Below are 12,949 nucleotides of genomic sequence, written 5' to 3' on the forward strand. Positions count from 1 at the left end.
TGCCAATCTTTGAATATATGCATTTTTAAAGTGTAACTCAAATTTTGCTTCTGGGGGGTCCCTGGAACAACATCTTTTGAAATGGGGGTCCGCAGCCAAATAAATGTAATTTTGGGGGTCCTAGACATTTATAGAATCGGGTCAAAAATGTTCAAAAACTTGCACAAATGTTTACAATTTTTCAAAAATACAAGCTCACTTGTATGAGCTTGTATATCTGCTATTTTTTAATAGTTAAAGCACAAAATAATGGTTAAAGTGGTTCAAATCTTGTGACACAGATTTGCGTTCAGGCCTAAATGAGTTTTAGAGCAGTTAAACTGATTTGGATGATGTATTAACCAATCTAGCTGGGGACCCCCTGGGACCCCCCTCAAGGACCCCTGTCCCCACTTTGAGAAGCATGTTTCCATGTCAGTGGTTCTCAAACCTTTTCATGTCAAGGACCCCTATGTATTTGGCCGCTGACCCCATCTCAAAATATGATGTATCTGGGAACCCTCAGAAGCAAATGTTTGAGTTACAAATGTTCGCTTTTAAAAAGATATATTCAAAGATTTCCACAAAAAAATAAGGAAAAAGAAAATCACAATTAAAAAAAGGCAGATCTACAAGCTCGCAGTGAGCTTGTATATCTGCTATTTTTTAATAGTTAAAGCATAAAACAATGGTTAACGTGGTTCCAGGTCTAATGTTTTTTTTTACATAAAAACAACAAGCTAAAACCAAGATGCATTGTACAGTACAGGGAATCAGCTAAAACCATAACAGAAAAAACACAACATGTCGGAAAACAGATACGTGAAAACCTACGGTACCCATGTTTGGAAATTTAAAAACTCAACTCAAGTATACAAGACACACAGCATGGCAGAGATCAGAGCTCTGTGCCCGTGAGGCCCCTCCTTCCTTTGGCATCTGTGGATGTGTTGAGATTTGTGAGAACTCACTACATTCACCCACTTCCCCCTCCTCTCTCCAGCGTGGTGTGCAGCAGTCATACCGGAGTGTACTGGAGAGACAAACGGCTCGAGTTCCATCGGAGGGGGAGAAAAAAAAGACCCACCACCCGTTGGCCTCTAGAAAGAACTGGTCCAGGCAGGCTGCGCTGCCTCAACCACATGCCCCTCCATTCCCACTGCCAGGACAGCATTGTTGTGGAACATTGTTTCAGAGACGAAGGCCACCTCCTCTTCCTCGTCACAAGAATGCCTCGGCAGCTGAGCTCTCCCCGGTGGACTCTGGGTTGATGTTGACTCTAACACAGGCCACCTTCTCCTGGCTGGTGCAGGAACAGAGAAGGGAAGGATAAATAAAAGATGGGTGCTTGGATTACTGGATGGCACAAGTAAAGCAAGTAAGTATAAGTACACTTATGTGTTTTCCCTGCAGTTGCACTTTGCAGTCTACTGTACAATTCACGGTCTATAATTGTACAGGCCAATGTACAACACACAGTCCACTGTCAACACACACAGTCCACAGTATGATGCAGTATATAATAAGGTACAATGCACAATCTATTGTATGTTGCAAATAGTCCACTGTATCATGCATAATAGTCACAATGCAAACAGCGACTGCATTCACCGTGAAGACTAGCTATGAGCACACTGTAGCCAAGCACCTGAGTTCACAGCTTTCCATGCTCTAATTTTGACAATTTCATCACACACACGCGCGCACACACACACAAGGAAGACAGGCAGGCAAGAGCTCACACATCACAGAACCCCACAGAGGACAGCATATCACGCAGTTAAGATCAGGGCAGGACACTGGCATGCACAGAAATGCTTACAGTTACACACACATCTAATCCTGTGTTTCTTAAACTACACACACACACACACACACACACACACACACACACACACACACACACACACACACACACACACACACACACACACACACACACACACACACACACACAGTATAATAATATATATAATACATACAACAGATTATCATCATTTCAATCTCAACCAAGCACATAGTTGCTCTGCTAGCATAACTTCTCAAGTGGAGTGAGGTTTTTACATTGGCCATTTCAGTCTGCATTAAAGCTATACTGTGTAAGTTGCTCAACTGGTGGTCTGTAGCAATATAGCAAACCGCGGTCGCGTTTGCTTTTTTCGTCCGTTTTTCGCTCGCGGACTGGGCCGTCAGACCACCGCGTCCGCCTCGCCTCGCCGAGACGCTTTCAATGAGGTCTCCCGTGTCCTTCTACGAGCAGCGGTTGTGGAGTTACATGCTAGACTCCTCCAGTGTAAACACTGCAGTGTACTTCCTGAAGGCGTGTTTCCTAAACCCACCAGAGAGCCCGGCAGTGTATGTTCTGCGCTGTGATTGGCCGGCAGTGTATAACCCTCGCTGTGATTGGCCGGTAGTGTGATGACGCAATTTTTCCGCGAAAACCGGTCCCGGGCAGGGATCATAGAAAACATATAAAGAGAAGGCTTTAGAAGCTGAAAATAACGGAGTGGGGGTTCTAAAACTTTAGCGATTTAACAGCTAGGACCATTTTAAGATTTGTTTTATAAAAAAAGTTACATGGTATAACTTTAAGTACATTAATTCCTCAGGTATTTGCTGTACAACGATTACTGTAGTTTGATTTTAAAGAGCGTTGTTAGGAAAAGAAAAAGAAAAAATGCTTTCACACTTTGTTGCAGACCATTATGGACATAGTTTACAATGGACTTGGATTCCAGTTTATCATTCTCTGTGTTAAGTCTGTGTCAGGTATGCAATAGATTACAGCTTCCACAGCATTGTTGTGTACACATACACACCACACGTCAATAAACAGGCTCAGACATTATAATGAGCGTTACCACCATTATACCACAATAAGTAGCATCAAACACAACACACAGAGCGCTGGTGGTTTCTTTGAGCCAGACGGTCCGTTCTTAATAAGGCGAGAGGTGGCGGTTTGGGCCATGCGCTCACCGCTACCTCAGTAAAAGGTCACTAATTGGGGGTTAAAGCTCAAACACGTGGGACAAACCCACCCTACCGCCTCCTCTTCCATGGGCCCGTTGGTAGTTACTATTCCTATTCTGTACGATCTGTTCAGGATAAACATAACAACACACAGCTGACCACTGATGTGACGCTAACAGATAAACAACCGTTATTAAAGTGCATTAGCTTGTTATGCGTTAAATTCAAACAGTAAGTCAACAGTAAACTCATCAGCCTTAGAGTTCTTCAACAACAAAATAAATCAATGGTAAGTGTCAATGTAATATAAATCAATGGTAAGTGTCAATGTAATATAAATCAATGGTAAGTGTCAATGTAATATAAATCAATGGTAAGTGTCAATGTAATATAAATCAATGGTAAGTGTCAATGTAATATAAATCAATGGGTAAGTGTCAATGTAATATAAATCAATGGTAAGTGTCAATGTAAAAGTAAGTAGTGTTCCAAGGGGTGTCGCACCAAATTCTGGGCCCTGGGTACAAGGATTCACTTCAGTTATTTTGTGCTTTAACCATTGAAAAATAGCAGATATACAAGCTCACAGCACAGCACTGAGTCTTTTACAGTGGTGCTCACACCTTTTCATGTGAAGGACACCCAAAATGATATGTATTTGGCCAAGGACCCCCATCTCAAAATATTTAGTTCCAGGGACCCCCCAGAAGCTAAATTTGAGTTACAAATGCACTGTGAGCTTGTATATCTGCTATTTTTGAGTTTAGAATAATGAAGCCCCCCCCCCCCCCCCAACCTTGGGCCCTAGTAACTCAGTCCCACTCCCCCCCCCCCTTTTGTGACGCCCCTGAGTGTTCCCATGTGAGTTTGTGTGTAAACCAGTGAGGACAAGCGCTTACCTTCCTGACAGTGATTTAACTGGGATGCTGAGTCTGTTTGGGTCGGCGTAGAGAACGTTCACACCACTATCAACATGTTCAGTGTGCAGTCTGCAGTCTTCCTCCTGGGACAACCACACAACAGGAGGGATTAGTACAACGCAACGAGCTCAGGTGGTAAGAAACTAAAATCAGCCTATTTACTACTAAACAACGAAGTAAACGTCATGACACAAGGCCTGAGATTGTCACATGAAAACCCATGCATTCAATTTTGTCTCAGAGACAAGTTGAAAACATGAAGTTAATTCCGGACAGGAGGTTGCCGTTTGTTTTTCTCCGCTACCAGTTTCTCTCGCTCTTTCTTTTTCTTGTCGTCCTGTTTCTTCTTCTTGCTTTCAGGCATCACATCGTCCAGCCAGCTCAGCTCTCTTTTGGTGAAGAAGAAGTCGAGGAGTTTCCGTATGAACACCAGCGCTAGAACCTACAGAACCACCAGACAGCCGTAAAATGCATGACACTTTCAAACTGACGATATTATTATTTGTTTGTTTTGAAACGTGTATTCTGTGTGTTTTTCGCGTACCATCATAGGGAACACCACGGCTGCTGCAGAGGCCTTGATGACCCACAGCAGAATCAGACAGGTCAGCTGGACCAGAGTGAAGACGTGGACCTTCCACAGAGGAACGTAGCGCAGGTAGATGAGATCTGACTGGTGCTTGGCAGGCATTCCGAACAGCTTGATACGGTCAAAGAACTGTCAAAAACAGAGATGGATTTTAGGCTTTGTTCAGACTGCAAGTAAATCTAATTTGTTTCCCAAATATTAGCTTAGGCACTGACCGACTGCCCACAATGTTATTTGCAAGTGCTCAGATTGGATTACTGTATTCAGACATAAATCAGGCATCATCTGATTTTAATTACATTTCAAGACATTTTAAATGTGTTTTTTTGCTGTTCAGACGAACATATTGGGCCACAAGTGTGAACACAGCATTTAGCCTGCAGCATACTCCATGTGAAGTTTAATTGTGTTCGGCTTTGGCTGGTCAACGAGAACAAATTAACATCAAAAACGGTGCAAACAAACTAAAGCATTTCCTTGCCCAATTTCAATTTGGCAGTTATTTTCAGCTCCAAAAATCTTCTAACTAGCTGAACATCACTGCAGAGACACTGAGGCGAACCTTGTGTGTGATTTGTCAGAGACTCAATGTGCTTGGGATTTACATAATTTCGTTTCAGTGATCACAACACACCATGCACAGTTTTGAAGTGAGATTGTGTCTGAGGTGTTACACAACATGACGGCAGTTAATGAACGGAAATGGCTAAATCTCTGACAAGAATTATGTCAAAGCATGTCAGAGGTTGGTGTTAACAGCGGAGATCCGTGTTGAAATCAACGTTCTAGAGATAGTCGGGGTCTAACGTTCAAACGTGCAGTGCAGTAGAGAACTCTGTTCAGTTCGGCAAGACCTGCTGAGGTCGAGAAAGGTTTGGAGTGTGCAGTAGTATAAAGCCTTACTGTCTGAGACGGGTGAATGGAAGGAATAAGGTTCAGCCTTTTGTTATGATTTATTACTGATGCCAAGCAATACTACAGTAGTAGTAACACTCAAGGACAAGCGCGTTTTTGCCTTCATCAGCAACGGCGGCTTTAGGCTGAAATGTGTTTGTCCTCGACTAATTGACTACTACTGGGCATTAACAATAATCATTAAAGAAGTTACATTTATAAGTTCGGAATATTCTTTATGTCTTTCTTTATGTTTTCAAGGTGGCACAAAAAAGATTAGACTACATGACTTTGGTGTTGAATACACATTCCAGTTTGTTCCATTCAGCTTCAGTTTCAGCAAACAAATAATAGATGTATCAGAAAGATCAAACAAACAAGAAAAAGTGCATTCTGAAAATAAGAAGAATTCGTTACAGAGTGTAATTTGTGGTCAAGGGACTGTATGTCAAAACGCTGTAAGGCATAGAACAGGTGCATTGTGTGACCGCTGAATAAAGCCGCTACTCAGTCAAGAGAATCAATATGAATATGAAAATAAAGGAAAGGGTTGAAGAATGAGAGGAAGAGAGACTTGAATGACACATTCAAGTCAGGAAACACATTTATCCAAACGGTCTGAATAGTTCTTAGCTGGAAACCCTCAGAGATCTTGAATTATGAGGGGAAAGCTTATCGTTGCTACCAATACACAACAATCACAGACTCTTATCTCTCACTCCATGATGTTAGATTCAGAAAGGTCCACAGAACACAAGCTTACTTGAATGCCTTTGAGTGACGAGACGCCCATGTAGAGAAACACTCCATACAAAACTGGCATAGGAATGAACTGGAGAGGAAACAAGGAAAAAACCAATGACCACACAGTGTACTTAACCAGGAAGGGCTGGGGTGGGGGCTGGGGGTAATGGGTCGCTCTGAGGTAAAACATAAATAAATAAAATGCACTTAACCATGAAACAGGATTTATAAAAGGAGTGTTGGACTTTGGCAATTTTTTTGCCAAAGGGGCGGCATAGCTCAGGGGTAGAGAAACCGTTATTAGAGCACAAAGGGTTCCCAGTTCGAATCCGGGCTCCCCTGAGTTAATGTCGAAGAGTCCTTGAGCAAGACTCTGAACCCCTAATTGCTCCCGGTGAGTAGGTTGGTGCCTTGCATGGTTTCCTCCGCCACCGGTGTATGAATGTGTGCGTGAATGGGTGAATGTAATGCACAATCTATGTAAAGCGCCTTGGATAAAAGTGCTATATAAATGCACCATTTACCATTTACCCTTTTTAACCAGGTAGTTGTACAAGCCAAGGTTTTACTATATATAACCTTGTAAAGCTTGTCCAAATTGTAGGCATCATTTGTATCTATTGCTTATGTGCTCTATGATCAAGGAACCAGGAGGAACCCTTCACTCTCGTCGTATGACAAAACAGGTCTCTCAAGAGCAAAGAGGAAACAGATAAAGATGATTTATAATATGTGGCCTTATGACATAACCTCTACCATACCAGTAAGACGCCTAAGGGAAAAAAGCGACCTTGCCCTAAAGTGTGAGGTCGCGCCATCTGTCTTGGCCATATATGGATTCTGTTAGTGTGGTTCTCCTAACAGGGCATCATCTGGGATACAATCCCTTTTGTGCCCATATATGGAGATCACTTACAGAATCCCTTTTATGCCCATATATGGAGATCCTTGCTCTGAGTATCTAACATCACTGTGACGTCACATGTTTAAGCCCATATATGGAGATCCCTGCTCTGAGTATCTGACATCACTGTGATGTCACAGTGATGTGTCAGGGGAACCAGTGTCAGGCATTACCTGTCCGGACGGACGTCTATGGACAAGCTGTGACGGTTCTGATAGTAAACTGCGCCTTACAGTCGCAAGAACAATACAACACATGGTCGTTGCAGTTAGGCATTTACAGTACAGTAGGTAACACTTTTACCCTGAGGTACTACTACACTACTGTACAAGCACTACAACGGTGGCATAAACATACCTGAACTCATCTTAAACATCCTTTTTCCACATCTCACCTTGAGCGCTGAGGTCATGAACACGGAGCAGCCCATGAGGACAAAGATCATGAAGCCGGTGACCCGCTGCTCCCGGATTCCCAGGAACTTGGGCTGCTCTCCCGGGGCGGAGCAGCCCGACTCCACCTTCAGGCTGTTGACGTGGGAGATGGAGAGGACGGTGGCGGCCACGAACCAGGGCAGGCCCATGATGGAGCACACGCCCAGCATGAGGGCCACGATCAGCAGGTCCAGGTGGTAACCACAGCCTTTCTGTAGAGACGTTAGGAGACACAGACACAATGGAAGGCAGTGAATTCAGGGACAAGCGTGGTACGCTGGAAGCTGACCATACACTGAGATAATATTGATGTCCCCCATTTTGATTCAGGCTCGGGCCTGTTACCATCTCTTTGCTCACTGTTTCCTGTCTCTTTACTATCTAGACCTGTGGTTCTCAAAGTGGATTCCAGGGACTCTGTGGACTCTTTCGGAACTTTTACAGAAAGAAAGCCAACAATCCTGGTCTCAATAATGCCTCCCCCTGGCCAGCCGGGGTGCCTGATGGAGGGGAAAGGAACTGGTTGGAATAACGTGTTCCTTCCACGTGCTACGTCCATCCCAGGGAAATCCCCACTGTCAGGTGAAAAGAAACAACTTGGACTACCAACTACATGCATTGAAGGAAGCATGAGGTTTGTCCGTTGTCTCCCCAGGCGCGGCAGAGGGAGAGCAGAAACCAGGATTACATAGGCAATTGGCACTGGGTGAAAAAATGGGTTACAAAATCGAGGGATAAAAATAAAAATAAAAAAAGAAAGAAAGCCATCATCTTCCACCGATTCAATCTTGCTCTTCTCAATGTTTGCTGGGTGGAATTACAGACCATCTGGCGCAGTCCCCAAACAGTGTGACACAGCACGATGTGACATGTTGTGAGCTTGTAGTTAGACTATTTCAGCTATGAATACAGAAGTGCCCTGAGATTTTGATTTGCTCATTGGTGTGCCGTGGTCAAGCAAAGCTGGAGCATTTGAATATTGTGGAAGAAATAGGCTGGGTTGAGAGACTATATACAATAACATGACTAACCCAAAGCCCTAATCCCAAAACCGAGTCTTGGAAGGTGAAAACAGTCAGTATTTAGGGTCCATTTGGTTCCATTTTTTTTTGTCAGTGTAGAGGGGAGACCTAGAAATGTAACCGTTTGAGAAACAGTGATCTAGACCTCACTTTCATCCTTCTAATCTTTCTCAAGTTGTTTATTTTATTAGTATAATATATTTCTTGGGTATTTGCTTTATGGTTTGCTCCATTGAAAGCACCCGACTGTATCTCCAGCCAGAGTGTGTCCTGACCTTGAGTTTGTGCTCCTTTCGGTTGATGATGACGGCAGTGATCTGTTGGTCCATGAAGATGAGGATAGTGCAGAGCAGAGCAGGAAGTGCTGCTACCAGCAGAGTCCACCAGGGGTTTCCTCCAAGTGGGTCCATCAACCAACCGCGGTTCTTAGAAGTAGGCTGGAAGGAAAGATATACATATTATCCCATTGTTGACCCGTTATACCTACTGTACGTGGTGTTATACCTTTCAAGCCGGTAACGCCTCAGAGTCAGTTTAGTTGTCGCTACATATATATATATATGGCAACATGAATGTTTTATCATTTTTTAATAAATATTTGAAAGTTTTTCAGAAGACTTAGACCTGAGGCTTTAGAAGATGTCTTTAGAATCAGCCTCAGGTCTAAATGGGTTATAGTGAAAGAATATAACATATATTTATAACATATATTTATATATCCACGAGTTTCCAACGCCCCATAGTGCATTGCGCAGACGCTGTACCGAGCTTCCGGTGCCGCAGCTGAGTGTGATTTACAAGCTCACAACAGGCTGCATCTGCGACGCGACGTGAGCGTTGTTTTTTTTTTTTCAAGTGTATTATTATTATTATTATTGACAACCATTTGCACTGGCTGGGGGGGGGGGGTATACAAGGGCTGAGAAAAATATGAAGCTTACAAAAGACGACCATGAAAGACCTAATATAAAGGAATAAACCACCCTTCTATAGTGATTTATTAATGCTCTTTCTCATAACCTGCACAATATAACAACCCAGCTAACTCTCACACACAGCTTCAACATAAACCAGCTCTACGACAGCATACTGTATCAGACTGAGGGATTGGAACGTTCAGTAGACCATGAAATGCATCCAATATATCACACGCACAGAAAGCAGCTCATTCAAAATCTATCATTCTACCATTCAAAGTAAATGACAACAAAAATCTTTATTACAACATTCATACCTTCCTACCATCTCATCCCACTAGTGGGGCTAAACATAACTAGCATTGGGCTGCTGTTCATCTACAGCGAAAACGGTCATCGTACCTCAAAGCGGTCCGGGACGTTGAGTTTTGGACTAGGTATTCCCATCAGGTAGTCGATCAGCACCATGATCATTATGGTGATGAACACAGCAAAGTCACTGATGGTGGATCGCACCTACACAACACAGTAAAAAGCAGCAGTTAGTTACACACATTTACACGTGGGAGCTGTGAAGTACGATGCAGACCAGAGACCTCGTGGCCGTTGTGCAAGCACACAATGGGGCTTGAAGTGGATTCTGATTCTTTGTGCAGACATAAAACTAGGGATGGAGGGGCACGGTGGCGCAGTGGTTAGCGCTTCGCCTCACAGCTAGAAGGTCCTGGGTTCGATTCCCGCCGGGGGACGCTGTGGGCGCTGGCGGCGTGTTCCTCCTCCGCGTCATCAGCGCCCACACCCTAGGTGGGGTTGGCGATAGGGCCTTTCTGTGTGGGGTTTGCATGTTCTCCCCGTGTCTCCTAGGGTTGATACCCTCACAAAAACATGCACGTAATCCTGGTCTCAATAATGCCTCCCCCTGGCCAGCCGGGGCGCCTGATGGAGGGGAAAGGAACTGGTTGGAATAACGTGTTCCTTCCACACGCTACGTCCAAACCAGGGAAATCTCCACTGTCAGGTGAAAAGAAGCAACTTGGACTCCTCATGCATAGAAGGAAGCATGAGGTCAGTCCGTTGTCTCCCCAGGCGCGGCAGAGGGAGAGCAGAGCCCAGGATTACATAGGCAATTAGCACTGGGTGAAAAAATGGGTTACAAAATTGTGGGATAAAAATTATTAAAAAAAAAAAAAAAAAAACTAGGGATGGGACAATATGAAAATGTCATATCACGATTATTGTGACCAAAGAAATCGCGATTTACGATATTATCGCGATAATCAAAAAATATCCCCTACATTCATTATCCTGGGGCGGAATATTTGCCAAAAAAATAGTAGATCTACAAGCTCACATCGCGTCGCAAGGCGACGCGTTGTGATGTGTAGATCTGCTATTTAAAGAGATTTGGTAGAAAGTGAAGAAAAGACTGTATCTCTACATATATTATAAGTATGTTTTACCAATAGAGGGTTTAAATGGTACCGGATATGCAGCTCGGCAAATAAAAGGTGAATTGATCCCAGTGCATGACGGAGGACGATTTCACGATAAATTCAATCTCCGTGATACGATTATCGTGAGTGTTTTTTATCACGATGGACGATAATATCGCTTATCGTCCCATCCCCACATAAAACTTTTAAAATAGACCCCAACAACAGTTCTATAAATGAGGCCGCTGGTGTTGGCCTCTCAGCAGATTCAGACAGTAATTGCAGGGCATTTGTTCCAACAGCGCTCACATTATATCAGACAACACCTGCAGGCAGCAGGCCTTGATGACACAGGAAGGCTGAAATTGTGTGGAATTAAGTGTGAGGAACATTTATTTACAGCTGATTGCTCATGCATGCTAATGATGATGGATGCATTTACACTATATGACGAGGAGGAGAGCGATAGACAATGTCATATTTTGGAGTTTTAAAGCAAAATTACTTTGATTGTTGTCGATTTCTTTAGGGTCAGACAATTATGAAAGAAGTTCAGGTATGCGGAAAAAGTGGATCCCATGTGGCGCTATTTAATTGTCCGTACCATTTCCATCTACACCAAATCTCTTCTCTGATAATAGCCATTCAACAAGCTCACAACGCGACAGATTGCGAAGCGTTGTTAGCTTGTGGATCTGCTAGATTTTGACAATTTCTCTATATATAACTATTTTCGAGGAATGTTCGCCCATTATGACATGGCCAGAATTGGGACGAAAGGGTGGATGTTGGCTCCCACAACACTTCTACCATACCGCCTGTAATTCGGGAGTTCTGTAATATTAGTAATCAAATAAGACAGCACATCCAATAATTGCAGACAAAATAAACATTTATTTTGTCTGTGTAGTCACGCACATAACTGGAATACAAAGCTAGCTTGAGCCTTGAGTAAACACTTTCGGAACTTTTACAGAAAGAAAGCCATCATCTTCCACCGAAAGATTAAATCTCGCTCTTCTCAATGTTTGCTGGGTGGAATTACAGACCATCTGGCGCAGTCCCCAAACAGTGTGACACAGCACGATGTGACATGTTGTGAGCTTGTAGTTAGGCTATTTCAGCTATGAATACAGAAGTGCCTTGAGATTTTGATTTGCTCATTGGTGTTCCTTGGGCAAGCAAAACTTGAGCATTCGAACATTGTGGAAGAAATAGGCTGGGTTGAGAGACTATATATTTCATACATCTCACAATAACGGGATTAACCCAAACCCCTAATCCTAAAACTGAGCCTTGGAAGGTGAAAACAGTCAGTATTTTCATCATCCTTCTACTGTGTCAAGTACAGGTACTTGCAAAGAAAGTAGAAGAACCAGGCCTAGAGTTTCGTCATTTTAGGGTCAAAGCCACTTGAGAATTTGTGAATTTGTGGAGGGAACAAAGGCCAAATGCCAGGGCAGGAAGGCCAATGAATAAAACAATGATTTTTATTCCATGGAAATAATTAGTTTAATAAAATAAAATAAAATGTTCATACACTCTTTCTCATTTGAAGGTAGGGATGTTGAGGGGGGAGTTAAGTATTCAGGAGGAAGAAAAACACACTGGTGTTTAAAAACCATGTTAACAGACAGGAAATCGAGAGGAGAAAACAGTGAAATCAGCTGGGACAGTGCGAGGGGCATCAAGGCCACTGTGGTCTCAGGGCATAATTCTTTGAGGGGCAGAAAGGCCAAACTGAGGGGCAACAGCGGTAATTGGCTTTAATTTGCTCTGATTGGCTATAATTGGGCTAATCTGATCTGAGATCAGAGGATCGTGGGCCCCGTGCCGTGTGTTTGATAGAGCATTCCATCGCCCTCCCGTTGACCCCCAGAGCTATACTGTACATCAAACATTTGAAGCACAAGCTGTTTGCTACTGGGGATGCTGTGCATCTTGGGAATAGAATATTGTTTGTACATAATTTGTCTTTTGATTTGGTTGACTTTGTTTGCTGTGACTCCATGGATGATGATCTGACATCTGGGTCTAACTTCAGTGGGAAAACCAAATCTGACGAGGAAATCTGTCAGGCTTTCATCTCAATGAATTATAGATTTTGGCCTAAAATCACGCAAAGCGATACACAGTATCT

At 43.3% G+C, this 12,949-nt stretch overlaps 1 protein-coding gene across 1 annotated transcript in view; it reads right to left on the minus strand.

Annotated features, from left to right (window-relative positions):
• Nucleotides 1-462: 462 nt before the first annotated feature.
• LOC308293195 (sodium bicarbonate cotransporter 3-like) overlaps nucleotides 463-12,949 on the minus strand; it is a 115,512-nt gene continuing 103,025 nt past the window's right edge. Inside the window, exons 17-24 of the mRNA XM_080735632.1 lie at nucleotides 9,779-9,892; nucleotides 8,735-8,896; nucleotides 7,398-7,649; nucleotides 6,119-6,187; nucleotides 4,417-4,590; nucleotides 4,177-4,314; nucleotides 3,852-3,955; nucleotides 463-1,282 (exon numbers count right to left, since the gene is read on the minus strand). Of these exons, the coding sequence (XP_080591758.1) occupies nucleotides 1,201-1,282; nucleotides 3,852-3,955; nucleotides 4,177-4,314; nucleotides 4,417-4,590; nucleotides 6,119-6,187; nucleotides 7,398-7,649; nucleotides 8,735-8,896; nucleotides 9,779-9,892 (1,095 nt within the window). The 3' untranslated portion in view covers nucleotides 463-1,200. The remainder of the gene's footprint in view (nucleotides 1,283-3,851; nucleotides 3,956-4,176; nucleotides 4,315-4,416; nucleotides 4,591-6,118; nucleotides 6,188-7,397; nucleotides 7,650-8,734; nucleotides 8,897-9,778; nucleotides 9,893-12,949) is intronic.

The sequence above is a fragment of the Nannobrachium achirus genome, assembly GCF_963921795.1.
Source record: "Nannobrachium achirus genome assembly, chromosome: 10".
NCBI classification, from domain to species: domain Eukaryota; kingdom Metazoa; phylum Chordata; class Actinopteri; order Myctophiformes; family Myctophidae; genus Nannobrachium; species Nannobrachium achirus.